Genomic DNA, 18,116 nt, shown 5'->3' on the forward strand with positions numbered 1-18,116 from the left:
GAAAACAAGTTGAAAACTGTTCTTTTGTGGCGAGAACTTTAATAAAAACGCAAGTCTTGCATAGCATGGATTTTCTAATGCAACACCTGGCATCATTGACTATGGAAATTTTACGCAGAGCAGCCTATATAAAACACCCCTTCAAGTGTCCCTGAAGTATTCATTTCCAGAGTAATGAACCCCAGTAGTGATCAAACATCAACTGTAATCAATGAAATCCTTAGGCTCTGGTATTTAGCATGAAAGCAAGCAAGTGAATGCTCATTGAATAACTTAAAACATCAGATGGCCCTGGAATGAATTGAGTGAAAAGCCTGGGGGAATTTTATTCTGTTCATCAAAGGATGTAAATGCCATGATTCTCAATCATGCTTACATGGGTATAGATGCACCTCAGAATCTTGATAGAAAAGGGATTGTGGGTAGGAGGAAAGGTGCCTGTGTACTGTGTACAGCCATCATCTCCATGTTGGGGTGTGATACACCCTTCTGGCTCCCCTCCTAGATGAAAGTCACTGAGATAGATAGATATATATATACACACTAATAATTGGGTTCATATTTGGGTTCATGTTTGTATGAAACCATTTCTCTCTGCATCTGTGAAGTTTTTCTTTTCCTAACATTTAGCTTATTGTGATTTTCTGACCCATCTTTTATACACTAGATTCCTCTTTGCATGCATTCCTTTGTGAACCTTGAATCAGTGGAATATAATAGCAGGGGCGCTTATATTTGACATCCCAATAATGATCCAGAGCTATTTCAAGATTCTGAAGTACCTGCAAAAACATCTAAGAAGGAGTCAATAATTTTCGTTTTTGGTTTATTGAAGTACATTTTTATCATCATCTGTTGCCTAAAAGTTTCATAATCCATGCATGTTACCTACTGACTCAAAGTCCTTGTTTAACTAGGATACGTGCTGTTTCGTAACCATGGCAGATCAGGGCGTTTGTTGCCTGGTAAAATGACATCTTAAAAAATAGAACTATGGAAAATGCGGAAGTCATATTTCCTGTTGCCTTGAAATGCAGTCTTCTCATCACTTTGGGGCAAAAGCAAAAGAGAGACTGCCCCTAGGTTTTCATCACCTTGTGTCCCTATTTATAACTCAATTATTTCACGGACAGAGCATTAAACTTCCTTAAGATAGTGTCCTGTGCCTCACTGGGCTTTGCTTTGACTTCCCTGGGTAAGAGATAAGCTCGCATCCCGGCCATTTTCAGAGACTCCATTTCTCTGGCTCCAAAAGCTCTTACACAGTCCCTGTAAGGGATTAAGTGCTATATTCTGCTACACCTGCTCCTTTCTATTCATTTTATAAAATAGTCTCAATAGGTTTATAGCTCCATGTGCTGTAAATAAATTGATTAATTCTAATCACGATTCTTTCTGATCAATCACTTACCAAAATATCAAAATAATCATCAATAGTCCTTTTACAATAAGGAAAAGTGTAGTGCCCAAGTAAGAGAACCCAAAGGTATGTATTTTTAAGCACTCAAAACTCAGTTTAGCTGTTTCCCTGCATATTAGCCAGAACTCAGATTGCTTTGCTGACAGTTTTTTCCTTTATCATTGTCATCACTACCATTCTCCTCATTATAGCTAACACTCACCAATGGCCTTTTGTGTCCCGGACACTGTCCTTAGGGTCTCCTAAGTCTAAGTCTGTACTATTTCCCATCCTCCAGACCAAGGAGTAAGGATGAAAGGAGTCACAGGTCATGATCAAGGCCACAAGGGTCATAGTAACAACAATAAAATACTGCTCTCACCACTCCTTTTCTGCTAACTCTGGATTCAGAAATTTGTTAGGGGAAAATTTTCACAGTGAAAGTATCTTTGTGCTAGTTTTCACACCATGATGAGAAAATCTTTTCCTGGAACTTGGAGACATTTTTCTCGTTGAAATGGAAGTTGTAAATGTTGCTTCAGCTATTGCCCTGTGGGGATTCTGGTTGATGGCCTCATAAGTCTTAGTTCTCTTTTGTGTCAGTCTGTCAATCTGAGCCACTAACCTCTGACCTTGAATCAGACAAAACTCCATAAAGACAGCAACAGAAAAAACCTAGCAGGCTGGAAGTCATGTGGGGATAGGGCCAGACCTCACTACCCCTACGAAGTCTAGAAGAATGATAAGGAGAGACTTTTCATGCTTTTAGCATCACACATCACTGTTTTAGCAGTCTGGAGTCAAGGTACTCATAATCAACTGTGTTGGTCTTGAACATTTCTCAAAGAAATTTGTTCAATAAAAACATCTGTATTAAAAGCAATGGAATCTTTTCCAGTTATATTTGGTACAAATATATCCTTTTAAGATGTAGCCCTCTGAGAGCTATCTTATTCATCTGTTTATTCATTCAACTAGTGTACAGTGATGTCTCTCTAGAGACCAGGCACTACGTTAAATACTGGACATGCAGTGCTGAACAAGATACTTTCCTGCCTTAAAAAAGCCCAAAGTCAATTAGGGAAACACAAGGAAACAAGCAATTACCTGCTGAACAAGAACTGTGCTGGTGAATGTGCCTTATTCCTTGCCTTCAGTTATAGCCCAATTATGATACAAAGTATACTGTTCATGATGGGCAGACTTACATGGATGAAAGTGCTTTACAAGTATAAAGAACCATACAGATGTGAGCTGTAATCATTATTCTTAGATTGCCTCACATTAGCCATGAAAAAAAACAGCATTGGAACATTTTACCCATGGTTTTTTACACATAATGAGTAGTTTTTAAATAGCCAAAAATAATTTTTTAAAATGTATAGGTAAGATTTTTTTATGACCTTCAGTATCTTTACTCAGCCCTCAGAAGTCATTTCCTTAAGGTAAACTCTGCAGTCAGAAGATACCAGAGACACTTGGGTTCTTAAACTGCAAACTTACTCCAATATTCTGAGGTCACATTTATTCCAAAGGAAAAATGCCTCTGTGTCTCTTCAGTGAGAAGGAATTATAAAGATTGCCTCAATTATCCGCAATGGAATCTTCCCTTCCCCCTGTTTCAAACAAGGTAAATAAATTAACAGAGGTTAAAACCTACTTGCTCCTATGACATAAAAACGATAACATGGTTACTTTACTGCTTTCACTCATAAGGTCTAGCTTTTCAAGAACGTAAGGGATCTATTAGTAAAGTAAATTGAAGGACAAAATTGCACATAGCCAAGTTGCATCAGACCCCTGATGAAATATTAAAAATAACAGTACTTGCGAGCATAGCACATGTAATTTCTGTTATGGCTTTTCATCTAAGATGATGTGGGAGGCATATCAACCCATTTAGATACCTTATCTGCCCTATAGCATTAATATTTCCTATCCTGGTTTCCAAGACTTTCTTAAAAATGATACTGCTCTTTGAAAAATACCGTTGAAAAATACCAAAAAGTACTCCAGACTTTGTGTTCTACACCAGGCTACCACATGAGGGCATTCTTCCCCTAAAATATATGCAAGCAGGTATTACCAATGATTTCTTCTAATAGAGAAAAATACGTGTAATTTGCTTCGTGAGGCTCTTTGGCCTGACTAGGCAGTATTTACACTAATGACTGATTCTAACATGATACTTTGTTTCCTTCACTCGATTTTTCTCTGAATTTGAATTTTATAGGGTGCTAATCTATGGCTTGGATGACAACCAAAATACTGGCTATAATATTTAAGTAAATGTTTTTGTTTTGCTCCTTATTTGCGGTTGGAGTTCTCTAATAAACTTGGCGGTTTGCTGTATGTCTTTCATAGGGTTTTTTTGAAGAAGAAGAAGGTAAAGAGTATATTTATAAAGAGCCTAAGCTGACAGGTCTCTCCGAGATTTCCCAAAGACTGCTCAAGCTCTACGCAGATAAATTCGGAGCGGACAATGTGAAGATAATCCAGGACTCCAATAAGGTAGGGGAACATCAAGATTCATGCAACTGCAAAGAACTAACTACATTTTTTTTTCTCTCTTAACTACATTCATTAATGTTTTAAATTTCTGCCTGACTATGCAAAGTAAACTACCTAAACTATTTTGAGCGTTTCGGTTGTTTATTGGTCGATGGATTGGTGATTGGGGAGGGGAGCGTCAAAAACCTTGTACATGTTTATTTGAGTAACTTTTAGGTAATCTTAGAAACAACTTACTAAACCCTAAATCACTCCCATAGGTTGTTCGCATTTGAGTAGCAACCAAAGGGTTAAAGTAATTGGGCCCAATGGTGGACTGGGAGGAAAGAGCAAAAAAGTATTTATTTAGTCATGAAGGTCTTCCTGGAGCTTTCGTCCAAGTCACACAGGGAAAGCTTGGGGCTGGGGGCTCCCTGAACAGCTCATTCTTGGTTGGGCAATGCTTCACAGAGAGCGTGATGTTTGAGCTGGGGATTGTAGGGTGAGAAGGTGTTCTCTGGAAGCGTTCTAAAAGCCAGCACATGCAGTGACAGGAGGAATTCAAGGGAGAGGTGTGTTTAGAGAACGGCAGGTCTTTGAAACATAGATTGTATAGAAGAGCGTGGCAGAGGTGGAACTAGAAAAGCTGCTTTGCACCCAACTGTATTGACCTCTATTAGGCCCAGAAAAGGTCTTTTTTTTCCTTTCCCTCTTTTGCAATGCTAGTATTTGGAGGGGTCTGGGCATGAGATTAGATTTGCTGGATCTGGACAGAAATTGTTAAAATGTGTTCATCATTCTTAGCTTGAAAGGTACAAACCTCTTCCCCATAAAGAGGGACAGAGCTAGAACCGCGGTCATGGTCGCCCTCCTACATGGAAAGTAGAAACAATTCCTAGCAGTGAGAGAAGTGCCAGTTTTGGTGTCAGGACAACTGTTGTCTTCATCCCGCCATGCTGCCACTCATCAGCTGGCAATCCATCTTGGAGAAGTTGGGTGGTCACTCGGAGTCTCCATTTTTTAATCTGTGAAACGGTTACAGTTACACCCATCTTACAGTGCCATTATCTGCAGCATTACAAATAAATTCATGAGCTTCCTCCAATCTCTGGAATTGGATAAACAGTGGGTGGGTGAACGGATGGAGAAAGTTGGAAGAAGCCTGAAAATTCTTCAAGGAATCATTAGCAAAGAGGCTGAGGCTCATCTCTCCCTCCTTGAAGGAAAGCAAGAGCCATTGCCTGGCTGTGTGGGGGAGACCCCAAGCCTGTCTTCCTTGCTATTTGTCAAGCCTATTCACCAAAGCTGAGTTAGTTTTAAAAATTACATAGAATGACTTATTGCAGATTAGAGAAGGAATTCGAGAAATCGAAAATAAAAATATTTGCAGTCGTGCGATAGGTCATCAGTTAATCTGCTAAACAGACCAGGAACCTCCTTTCACATGACAAGCCCACAGCCGATGGTCCCAGTCTAGGTACACGACTGAATCGTAGAGGAACAGAGATATATTTCTACTCTCAACAAGCTTGATTCAACACAAAGGTGAAGATATTCAGTACAGAAGAGAAAGAAAATAAAAGATTAAATAGTACGTCATAGCCAAGTACTTATGTTTCAAAGAGCCCCAGCTACTTGGCAAGCTGGCTTCCTGCTGCCTCTGCCACCATCTGGCTGCTTGACCACAGTCCAGCCAGCTACTCTTTTGGGCTTTCCATTCACCCAGCTCTCACATGATGTGATGGGCCTTTCTTCTCTGAGAGGGGCAGCTCAGGATGCCAAGCTGGGGGGATACAGGGTTCCCCACCTTTCTTTCAGAAGCACTTCACGGCTCACTGCTCTTTCTCTGCCCATAATGTGTTGAAACAGGTAAACCCCAAGGATTTGGACCCCAAATACGCCTACATCCAGGTGACCTATGTCACGCCGTTCTTTGAGGAAAAGGAAATAGAGGACCGGAAGACAGACTTTGAAATGCACCACAACATCAACCGCTTTGTCTTTGAGACGCCCTTCACGCCGTCAGGCAAGAAGCACGGTGGCGTGGAGGAACAGTGCAAGCGGAGGACGGTCCTGACAAGTAGGTGCTGGCCCCCGAGCACGTGCTCCCACGCAGGGCCCTCGCGTAGGCCGGATTCGCGGAAATCAAGACACTTCCATCTTGCAGACGAGTACCCAAAGTGTGCTGACTTGGAAATGTTTGCCAGGAGCATTTCTTTATTTTCTTTCAAGACAGAGACCCTTGACAAGTCAACCAAAACAGAAACTATCACAGGGTCACTTTACCCACCTCTTCCCTTTAGACCGTAGAGTGGTGAAGGTCCTGGTGTCTTGGGAAAGGCACTCTGAGCTTTCCTCTCCTCTCTCCCTGAAACTACCCCCCAGTTACTGCAGAGTTAGCCACTCTCGGAATTGTGTGCTTTGGGGCAAGATTCTCAACCACTGTGGAATTCAGGTTCCTCATCTGTGAAATGAATGCAGAGGGTTTTCCTCCAACATCCCTTCCAGTACTATCTAGATCTATCCTGTGAGTTGGTCTTCCCTTCATTCCACAAACATTCGATAAGTGCCTGTAGGTGCTGGGCATTGTTCTGACAATTCAAATAAATAAAACACAATTCTTGCCTTCAAGGCGCTCACCATCTGGTGGGAGAAAGAGCTAAGTAAAGCAAGAATTTCAGGTGATCCCAGCATGAGAAATGAAATGGGAACCCAGAAGAGGGGGACTTAGGGCAGGCTGAGGGGAAAAATGAGCGCGGGCATCTGAATGAAGGAGACCCAAGCCACCTTCAAAGGTGAGCAGTCCTAGATTCTATAGTAGATACGTGGGTAGCAGCCACACCCAAACTATGGGAAAACATTCCCCTTCAGTAAACTTTTCCAGAACTTGCATAATTCAAAAAAAACTAGAACAAAGCTATTATCGTATATGCTATTCAGTATCTAGTGAAGCATTCTTGATTGTGATTTAGTGTAGTTTTTATCTGAATTACAAGTTGTGGTGGAAGCTATCATCTTTTCAGTGTTTAGAGACTCTATAGGTCTAGTCCAGCCTCGGCAATGAGGACATGTTGGCTAGTGAAGCGTGGGAGAACGTGCCAGGGGAAAGTAGCTGGGCTCCTAAGAGGTATATGAGAGCGTGGAACATAGGAGAAAAAATAACTCACATACACAGAAAACATGCAGGATGGAATGGTCTGTGTGCAAAGAAAAGACACAGGATCGTCCTTTCAGGAGAACCCTTGACTCTTCACTAACCCTCGACCTTGAAATGCTCTTGTATTGCTTTTGTGCAGCGAGTCACTTGTTCCCCTACGTGAAGAAGAGGATCCAGGTCATCAGCCAGTCGAGCACAGAACTGAATCCCATTGAAGTGGCGATTGACGAGATGTCCAAGAAAGTTTCCGAGCTTAGTCAGCTTTGCACGATGGAAGAAGTGGACATGATCAGACTGCAGCTCAAACTCCAAGGGAGCGTCAGCGTGAAGGTAAGCATCGCCCGGAGCTGAGATACTCATGGCCAGTGGAACCTGGTACAAAATGCCCCTTGGGGCTTCCCTGGTGGCGCAGTGGTTGGGAGTCCGCCTGCCGATGCAGGGGACGCGGGTTCGTGCCCCGGTCCGGGAGGTTCCCTCATGCCGCGGAGTGGCTGGGCCCGTGAGCCGTGGCCGCTGACCCTGTGCGTCCGGAGCCTGTGCTCCGCGGCGGGAGAGGCCGCGGCAGTGAGAGGCCCGCGTACCGCAAAAAAAAAAATGCCCCTTGAAATTTTTTGACAAAGGGTATAAGAGACATTTTTCTGTTTGTGGTACCATTCAACACCTTTATCTGAGTCTTTAAAATTTTGTTTCCTTGTGAATGCCCATTGATGGTGCCAAACAACTAGAGATAAGCCTTTCTTAGGTTTAGCTGAAATAAAATTTCTTCTTCCTCAACCGTCCTTTCTCATTTGCTCTGCATAAACTGTGTTCTATATTCTAAATTCTAACAAATAATTAGTAAATGAGTAAGCATGGCTCTCTTGTAAGTCTCTGTCATGAAAAGCCTTATAAAACTGTTCAAAAACAAAACTTTTTAAAATGTTTATTAGTTCATAAAATGTGCATCAGTATTTATCTGACTGTCAGGGTCTTGAGAGGAAGCAGAGGGCCTGTTCACAGTGGGTGACTGAAGAAAACGTAACAAATGACTCTTTGAAAAATGTACAAGAAGGGGCTTCTCTGGTGGCGCAGTGGTTGAGAGTCCGCCTGCCGATGCAGGGAACACGGGTTTGTGCCCTGGTCCGGGAGGATCCCACATGCCGCAGAGCGGCTGGGCCCGTGAGCCATGGCCACTGAGCCTGCCCGTCTGGAACCTGTGCTCCGCAACGGGAGAGGCCCATGTACCGCAAAAAAAAAAAAGAAGTACAAGCTGTATTTAGGAAAACCAAAGAGGGCAGGCACCGTGGCGTAAGACTGAGGGGCTGTCACCCTCCCCAGACCTGAAGACTCAGGGGAGAGAAGAGTTAGTGGAAGCAGGGAGAGAGCAGGGAGAGCCAGCTGATGACAGACAGACTGACAGATAGACATGTTCTGTGCTGGGGGATTGCAAGGAAGAAGGCCTGGACCTAAATAAGCCCTGACAGGACTGAGACTAGGATGAGGCGAGTGAGGCATTTTCCTTGGGCACAAAATTAAGGGAGCATCAAAACACTCAGTAACCAAGATAAGATTATATTTTAATGCAATATTTTTAAAAATCAAAAATAACTTCAAAAATCCATATTGAACAAAGTATTAAAATTTTAAATAAAGGCAAGTCAGTAACAGTGCCACACAGAGCTATGCGGGAGCCTGAGGCAAAAGGAAGACTCAGTACTGTTGATCCTGATACTAACTGGCTCTCCTCTTCCCCGCCCACCTCTTGTCTGTATCCCATGGCTGACTCAAAATGATAATAATACATGTTTAAAAGCCAGAAAGTAAAAGAACCATTGCTAGACTCCAAACGGGACAGCTTCCCTCAGCACATAGCTGAGCAGAGGAAGGTGGAGTTGCATGTGGAGAGACAGAGGAAAGCATTCTGTACTCACTCTACCACACTGCCAATACCTGGTAGGCAAAGCCATCTGAAGATGCCTCAGATACAGCACTGGCTTCCTTCTTCTTTCACCTTGTTCCTTCCAAGCCCCACAGTCACATGCAAAGACTGTTAAGCCCTGAAGAACATAGACGCCGTCACTAATGAGAGCCTACGCATGCCTGTGAGCGTGAAGAGGACTTGGCACTGTGCCTTCATTCAGCAAATCTAAAAAGTCCCTTTTGGACCCCAATCTCAGCCAGACTTTCGAGGGAGATGCAATAAAGCAGTGATTCCCAGGGTGATGCCTAGATCGCGACCACTGTGGAATGTCTCTTATTAATAGCTATGTGTCTGCTTGAACGTTTGTAGGGAAAAAACTAGCACAGCAAACATTTGATTTCACGGATGTTAAATTTATTTAAGTAAATCAAGGTGAGTCTAGTTTTCAAGGTTATTAAGAAAATAACAGTGCTAACAGAATGAGGATGTGGCCAAATGTGACATGGTGCACACAGGACTGAAGTTGAGGAAGGATGACAATGAAGTGTGGAATTCAGATGCCTCCTTTTAGTAGCTCATTGACCAGTTGAGAGACAGCAGATAAGACTGATAACAAATGAGTAGACTACAAGGCAATGTGAGAGAACTGAGGGGCCACACGATGGGTGCTACTCCTTCCAGCCTTGGAGAAGGCTCCATGGAGGAGGCGGGACCGTCCTCATCCAATTCTCTCCTCCCCGATAGGTTAACGCCGGGCCGATGGCCTATGCACGGGCTTTTCTCGAAGAAACCAATGCAAAGAAATACCCTGACAACCAAGTAAAGCTTTTGAAGGCAATCTTCAGGTAAGCTTTTCTTTGTTGGGCTGTTCTTCCTTGAATCCCTTGAGACAGGGAGTCATGAATGAACGCCCCAGGAAGCCACCTGACCGACCCTCTTCTCGGTGGCCGAGTGTATCAGCAGCCTGACTTCGAGTTGCCACTTTCTCTGGCTGTTAATTTGCTTATTGCTGTCACTAAAGGCAGTTTGCAGATGTGTGTGGGCAGGCCCTGGATGTGAATGAGCGCCTCATCAAGGAGGACCAGCTGGAGTACCAGGAGGAACTGAGATCCCATTATAAGGACATGCTCAGCGAACTCTCAGCAATCATGAGTGAGCAGGTGAGGCTTCCCCTGGGGCAGCCCGAGCGGTCCATGCATAGAAAGTGCCCATTTTATCCCCAGTGCCAGAAGGACCGGAAGGAGTCTCTTTGTTTTCCTGCTGCTGAAATCCCTGTACTTTCCTGAACACCATGTTGCTGAGCTGTCCTCTCCCCCATGCACAACATCCCCTGTCTCAAAGGAGAGGGATCAGGTTGGAGAAAAATCTGTAGGAAAAGAAGATGAGATGAGAACCCAGTTGCTGTCCATAGTTTTCAGAGATGTTTATCCAAACAATGTGTGTTGGTTTTCTAGAACAGTTGATGCCTGTTACACACCAAGAACATTGGTGGCATTCCAGCTAGAGTTTGCTGCCACTCCCAACACCCCTGATTCAGGACCTTACAATCCCCAGGCTGGGATGTGGAGTTCCACAGTTCTGCCACTAGGGGTCTCTGCATCATACTCAGGAAGAACACCAGGACTAGGGTCCTGGGCTTTTAATGGTCAAGGCTACCTCTGGAAAATATGCAGAAGTGGGATAAAAGCCAACCCCACACCCCACAAGCAAGTCATCCATGATTTCTGACATGTATTCAGTATGTTCTGTAAGACTGTGCACAAAATGTGGACATTCAATAATCACAGTACTTTTGGGGATACTGAGAATCGAGCGACCGAAAGCCAAGTTCTGCTTTTTTTGGCCCGCTTCCCAGCGTCCGTCAACCCTCACACTCTACCTGGACATCTCATCACCCATGGTCCCCTCAAGGAGTTCGATGTGTTCTTTCCAGAACAATTGAGGGGGAGAACTTGAGTTAACCTCCCAATAGTGCTTCATGCACAGTAGCCATTCACTAAATTTTAGTTCCCTTTCCTTTCCTTAAATGGCCTAGCACTATAACAAAACATGAAATGTGTCATAAGCATCTTTTATTCTAATTGTATTTCCCATATGTTTATTTTTCTTCTTTTCCATCTCCGTCTACCCACATTTTAAAGTATCCATAGCAGTTAGAGAAAGAAATGGTTAATTGACTTACGTTGCAAAGAAAACAATCTCCCTGGATAGGATTGCTAGTGGAAGTATTGGTTTGGAATTTTTCAGGGGTAATGGGAATTAAATACTCAGGAACAACGCCTTAACAGCATGGGAAATCATAAATCAGAGAATGAAACAAAAAGAATAAACAGTGGATCTGAAAGGGGGAATAGGTGGCAAAGAAATGCTTGTTTCCAACTGTAAATTGCATCTGACCTTGAAACTTTGGGCAAAAATGCTTTTCTCTTTTTTTCCTGGCAGCTCTGTCGTGGTCCATGTTTATACAGCTTCTGTTCCTCTGTGTCTAGTATCTCCCTCAGTACTGTAAGCAAAAGCGGTATGTTTTTCTTTCCTTATGTCTACTCTGTCCTTTGTGGCCTTCTGGTCTACCTCTTCATTTTTCCCAGACGCCTCCATAGTGACTAGTGTTCTCTAGATGTTTACTTAATTAGAACAACTTTATTTCTATTTCAAGGTAGGTCAGTATGAAAATTAAAAAGCCTACTAAAATGAAAAAGCTAAAGTTAACAACTTAGCTTTTAAAAGGAAAACGTATATTCTGTCAACTTCTGAAATACATTTGAGCTCATTTGTATCCAAAACAAAGATTCATTATACCTCCAAGTGCTAAAACAACATTACAAAGACAAGGACCAGGTGATTAAGAGGAGAGAAAAATAATCTCTTTTCCAGAAAACCTTTGCTAAGAGAAGCAAAATGTGACTCTGTGCTTTGTAGAAACTGATGCAAAGAAAAGAAACTTATGCATTACACGGGTCCTGTTATTTAGTAAAAGAAATAGATCTGTTGGCAGGAAAGACAGACTTTCTCCTGGTCCCGAGCTTCTATGGGGATTTGTCACATAGGTTTTCATGTATGGCACAATGACTACAACATTCACGATATCCTAAAAAAAAAAGTTCTCCGGGCTTCCCCGGTGGCGCAGTGGTTGAGAGTCCGCCTGCCGATGCAGGGGACACGGGTTCGTGCCCCAGTCCGGGAAGATCCCACATGCCGCGGAGCGGCTGCGCCCGTGAGCCATGGCCGCTGAGCCTGCGCATCCGTGTGCTCCGCAACGGGAGAGGTCACAACAGTGAGAGGCCCGCGTACCACAAAAAAAAAAAAAAAAAAAGTTTTCCTTAAAAACGATTTACTCTATTATGTGGCCATTCCACATTTCCACCTTAGATTAAAATGAGGACAAAATATTAACTTCTAACTCTGTAGAGGATATTCTAAATTAACTACTTAATTGACGATTATCAATCATAAATTTAAATTAACCGTAGCAAAACTCTAAGTCATCTACACCAAAATAAGCTATTTTCATGACAACCATTGATAAGTGTTTTGAGTTGGTTGTAATGTCAGAAATAGCTAGCAAAGGATAGGGGTCCTTAAAGTCCAAAGTATTTTTTAAAAACTGGGTATTTATCTCAGTTCAGATTTATAACAAAAAAAATTGTTTGCTTCTTTTCTCAATTTTTTAATAAAGCATTTGACCATAATGTTTGGGTTTGAACTCTAGCAGGGGGAAGGGTAGTCAAATTTTAGCATAACCCTGTAATGCATGAATGAACCATCATCTTTAATGTATGAATACCTTTACATACCTAGATACTCATCCACATATTCTGGAAACAGGTACATATATAATAACAGTAGAAGAGAGAAATTCTACCATAAAACTTTTAAAACACAGAAACAGAGTTAGAATGGATAGACAAACATAGAAATAGAAAAACAGAAATAGAATTGATTATGCAGTTCACTCCAAGAGTGTCCAGAAAAGTCTTAGCTAAAAGGCTAAGACTGAAGCCACTACTTAGTGAAAGAACCTTCAGTATAAGGAGAGAGATGAAGCCGGATTAAGTGGATGCTAGTGTGTAAAATGGAGATGTGGCGATGCAACAGCCTCAGCTGCTAAAGTGACAGGCAGGCAGTAATTACCTTTACAGGCAGTCAGAGTGCCGCACTATTTTATAAACAGCCAAAATCCATAAAAGCCTCCTTTGATGGAGGCCAAAGTAATACATGTAACTATTGGATGAAGCGTAAGATGCTAATTCGGAGTCTGTTTCAACATTTAGAAGGATGACAGCATAGTGAAGTCAACGCTGGTAATGGATATCAAATATAAAATACAGGGAAAGGAACACATCTACTCTGTTAAAGTGCCAAGCAGGCGAGATCCAAAGGCATGTTGCTTTTAGAATTTCTTTTGATACATTGTTGGCCAATTTATTTAAGCAGAACTTGAGACATTGATCAAAAGGAGAACTTATTGGTAGTATAGGATACATGGATGCCAGGTGCTTGGTGGGGACAGAGCGACCATTCCACCCCATAAGAGTAGTAGAGCTAAAGCATGGTAATGCAGGAAGTTAGTGGGAAAATTGTCATAACCAAGAATTTTAAATATTAATTAAGTCTCTTCTGCACAGAGATTTTAGAGGTGCCTGGGGTTTCTGTGATTGTTACTGTGTTCACATATCATTATTTGAACAGATCTGACAGGAAAGTATGATTTAGGCGTATTAACATTATTTTCAAAAGTAAAATCAGGTCAAGGTATATTTTTTCCTTGTATTATAGTTCCATTAATGCAAACATTTAAATGAGACCTCAGCTGTTTCCCTTTGGGGGCAGATTTTGCCCATACAGTTTACAAACTTTGCAAATAAAATAAAATTCCAGAATTACTCAAACACATTCATAAGGTTCATTCAGACATTTACAAATATATATCTGGGGCTTCCCTGGTGGCGCAGTGGTTGCGAGTCCGCCTGCCGATGCAGGGGATGCGGGTTCGTGCCCCAGTCCGGGATGATCCCATGTGCCGCGGAGCGGCTGGGCCCGTGAGCCATGGCCACTGAGCCTGCGCGTCCGGAGCCTATGCTCCGCAACGGGAGAGGCCACAACAGTGAGAGGCCCGCGTACCGCAAAAAAAAAATATATATATATCTATCTATCTATCTATCTATCTATATATATATATATATGTGAGAGTTGAAGAGTATCGGAAAGCTACTTTAAATCTGGTCAACATGGCTGAGACATGGGCTGGGAAAAAATTCTTCAGATCTGCTTTGATAAGTGCATTTTTCAACATTTGCAGATTTCCTGTAGGGAATTTTAAAAAATCACTGTTCTGGGTTTAATTTTGTGTTTGGAGATATTAACACAGACTTCTCTGTCATCATTTTGTTTCGTCACATATGTTTTGTCCTGTCCCAAGATTACGTACCAGGACGGCCCATCAAAGCGAGGAGTGGAGCAAACTTGCACTCGAGTAATTAACAAGGCGGCTCCCTCTCTGTCTCACCCAGTGCAGAAGTTTGAGGGAGAGTCTGCAACGTCAGACACGCCTCCAAGAGAACTCTGAATTTGCAGCTAATCTCGGGGAAGAGAAAGATACATTAATTTATTTGAAGTTTTTATGGTGTTCATATTTTTTGTTTTTACCTCGCTAGCTTGAGAATTTTGCCAGCCTCCAAATTTGCACATTTCTTACATCCTTTTTCTTTGAGCAGCGTCGATCAAGCCAAGCTGAATATTTGCTATGAAATTCCAATGAATGTGTAGCTCAAAAGCCGACTGTAATTTGCCATCGGCTACATTATGTTCCATACCCAGTCCTCGTACACATATTTTAAAGGTCAAAGTGAATGTTTTTTAACATTTGAGCATATTTCAGATGTAAATAGAAGATTGTAAAATATATGGTTTTTACCAAATTTAAAAAACTTTTTAGTTAATACTTATGACAGTGCTAAAACTATATGAATAACATTTCAGATACCATTATATTAAAATATTTGTGTATGTGTACAAAAATGTTGATAAATACTAATCTTTAAAGTTTGTGGAGTTTCTTTATTTGTAATATATGTGCTCTTAAAAGCAATGAGATGTGAAATTATGGAAGCCTTTTGTTGTTAATAGAAATAAAAAATACAGTTACTTTGCATTTGGTTTCCTCTTGAAGAGTGGGCAAGTTGCTACTAAAAGTGGATCATGGGACTGGGCCTCTGCTGAATGCAATCCTCCTCACAACGTTTTCTGTTTGTTTCATTTTGGGGGTTTTTGTTTTTGTTTTATTCTTTTTCAAATTCTTTTCCCAATTAGGTTATTAGAGAATATTAAACAGAGTTCCCTGTGGTATACAGTAGGTCTTTGTTGGTTATCCATTTTAAATATAGCAGTGTGTACATGTCAAGCCCAAACTCCCTAACTATCCCTCCTCCCCAACCTTCTCCCCACAGGTAACCATAGTTCGTTGTCTAAGCCTATTTCTGTTTTATAAATAAGTTCATTTGTATCATGTTTTTTAGATTCCACTATAAGCACTATCATATGATATTTCTCTTTCTCTGACTTACTTCACTCAGTATGATAATATCTAGGTCCATCCATGTTGCTGCAAATGGCATTATTTCATTCTTTTTAACGGCTGAGTAATATTCCATTGTATATATGTACCACATCTTCTTTATCCATTCTTTTGTCAATGGACATTTAGGTTGCTTCCATGTCTTGGCTGTTGTAAACAGTGCTGCAGAACATTGGGGTGCATGTATCCTTTCAAACCATACTACTCACCACCTATGATGCCTTAGCAAGAAGTCAGGAAAAGGACTTGAACCTCATCCGGACAGTTCCTCCTAAGGGCAACTAGACAGGCCAGGGATTTCAAATCCCAGGAGATAACTTGACTGATTTGGAGAAGATTTAATGAATCAGAATTTGAGGGTTGTGATAATTATTAGGACTTTTCACAAACATTCCATCTGTATATTTTATAAATTTGTGGTGGTATTGCACTTTCCTGCCTCTTCTGAAGTTAGACTTGACCATATTTTAGCCATTGAAATGTGAGCCCAAGTGACATGTGTCACTTTCAGGCAGATATTTAAAAGCCAGTAAGTGGTTCTGCCCCAGCCCTTCGCCTGATGCAGACATGGTTGAAGGACAGGAGACGGAGACTCCATCAGCCTGAGTCCCCAAGTGGCCACAGGAGCAGACACACACTCACACCACTCCCCCAACGTTGTTGGACATGGAGTCTTGAGTGAGAAAAACATTTTGTTGTATTGAGCCCTGATATTCAAGGCTTGTTTGTTACTGCAGCATCCTGAGCTTATCCTGGCTGATCTGTGTTTTCATCAGAGCTGCGACTGATATTCCTCCATGTGTGGGAACCACTGACACATCCCACTCCCTCCCCCGCCAACACCAGCAGCAGTTCAGCTGAGCTGTCTCCATATGCAGAAGGCAAGCTCCAGAATATCATTTTATATTGACCCTCACCAGACATTCTAAAGGCCCAGTCTCCAGTTAGGAGACTTTAGCTGAGCTCATCTTTCTGCCCTGTAAGCTCATCGGTCAGTATTAGCACATGAGGGCCAGAAGGGAAGATAGGGCTTGGAAGACACATGGAAATATTATATACACAAAAGTGATAAAAGGACATTTTAGATGAGAACTCCGACCCCTTGAGACTCATATAACTGTGCTTTTTTCAAATAAAGTCCACTGTTTCATTAGAAAGAGGAAGAAAGGAAGGGAGGGAGGGAGGGAAAAGAGAAGGAAGGAAGGAAGGAAGGAAAGAAAGAAAGAAAAAGAAAGAAAGGAAAGAAAGAAAAGAAAGGAAAAAAAGAAAAGAAAAAGGGAGGGAGGAAGGAAGGGAGGAAGCAAAAGAAAGAAAGGAAGAAAGGGTGAAAAGGAGGGAGGGAGGGAGGGAGGAAGGAAGGAGAAAGGAAAAAAACCATGGTGTGAGCTGCCCTCTGGCTCAAAGCATCCCTCCCAGCTTCGTTCTGGCTCCCGCTTAGGGTTTCTGACTGCCTGGTCAGCATCCTGGCTTCTCTCCTCTAGTTTCCCCTTTTGGATTTTTAAGCTGCCCTCGAGAGGATTACTCTCCCAGGAACCCAGGAAGACTCTGCCTCTGCTATTGTCTCCCACCCAGTTCCTACCTTTAGGCTCATTTCCTCATCTCAACCCACCCATCCCCCCTGCCCTAAGGACACCGTCAGCATTAGGTCGCCTGTCCAAATCTGAAAATAAAACCTCTAAGGAAGTAATCGAAAATAACAGATCTTTTTACTCATGTTAAATGCCAAATATTCCATTTTTTGCCTCACAAACAGCCATATGTCAGATGGCTTCACTGTGTTTTGCCCCTGAAATGGTTCATAGTACAAGAAGTTTAAGGTCAGCTGCTCTAGAGAGAATCAGCTAAGACCACTGTGCTTTAACAACACTGAACTCACCCTGCAAATCCCAGCGCCTTCTATTCCTTCCTTCTTTAGACCAGATGCATCAAATTGGCCGCTCAGAGACTGAATCCAACAGATGCATTTTATCTGTCACACAGAGTGTCTTTAATTTTTTTCACGTACACACCAACACTTAAATATTCAGAGACTTATACAAAATTCCAGCTTTCTAGTATCTGTGAAAAAATGAAGCTCTCTGGTAATGCTGGATTCACATGCCCACCAGACAACAATCAGTTAAAACTGAGACCCCACTGATCGCTTTACAGGTGCTCTCCTCTTTGCCACAGTCTGCAGCAGGCCCTGACTGACTTACGCCAGGTCAGCCACTTTTATTTATGTTTCCTGCCTAGATCCCATAGCCATGTGCAGACTTTTTATGTCTATCAAAGTGTAGTTCAAACTTTTTATGTCTATCAAAGTGTAGTGATTACTAGATGTGGACAGCAGGTCATCTGCTTCAGCATCAGGCATGTCCCATGCTAAAATGCATATTTCTGAGCTCTATCAAGCCTTCTGAAATAGAAACCCCAAGAAGTGGTACCCAGCACCACATAATTCTTAGACATACAGGGTATAAACGTTCTACCGCATCCTGTGCTAATTAACCACCCCTAAATATTTACTTTGCAGAGAGGACAATGCCTTATAAACCAGTAACCTGGTTTCAAATTACCAAGACTGAATTCTTCTTTTATGTTCTTTTGCATCTTT

The 18,116-nt window shown here is 42.1% G+C and overlaps 1 protein-coding gene across 13 annotated transcripts in view; it reads left to right on the plus strand.

Moving 5' to 3' along the window:
• DOCK10 (dedicator of cytokinesis 10) overlaps positions 1-15,095 on the plus strand; it is a 279,856-nt gene extending 264,761 nt beyond the window's left edge. For 10 of the 13 annotated variants that reach the window (XM_030833224.2, XM_030833310.2, XM_060301780.1 and 7 more), the window contains 6 exons: positions 3,764-3,910; positions 5,759-5,969; positions 7,186-7,376; positions 9,691-9,791; positions 9,968-10,106; positions 14,366-15,095. In XM_030833224.2, coding sequence (XP_030689084.2) covers positions 3,764-3,910; positions 5,759-5,969; positions 7,186-7,376; positions 9,691-9,791; positions 9,968-10,106; positions 14,366-14,512 — 936 coding nt within the window. In that variant the 3' untranslated portion in view covers positions 14,513-15,095. Of the gene's footprint in view, positions 1-3,763; positions 3,911-5,758; positions 5,970-7,185; positions 7,377-9,690; positions 9,792-9,967; positions 10,107-11,388; positions 11,465-14,365 lie in introns of all 13 variants that reach the window. The other 3 variants (XM_060301777.1, XM_030832975.3, XM_060301781.1) reach the window with 1 other exon arrangement.
• Positions 15,096-18,116: the final 3,021 nt, after the last annotated feature.

Source organism: Globicephala melas, chromosome 7 (assembly GCF_963455315.2).
Source record: "Globicephala melas chromosome 7, mGloMel1.2, whole genome shotgun sequence".
In the NCBI taxonomy this organism is placed as follows: Eukaryota; Metazoa; Chordata; class Mammalia; order Artiodactyla; family Delphinidae; genus Globicephala; species Globicephala melas.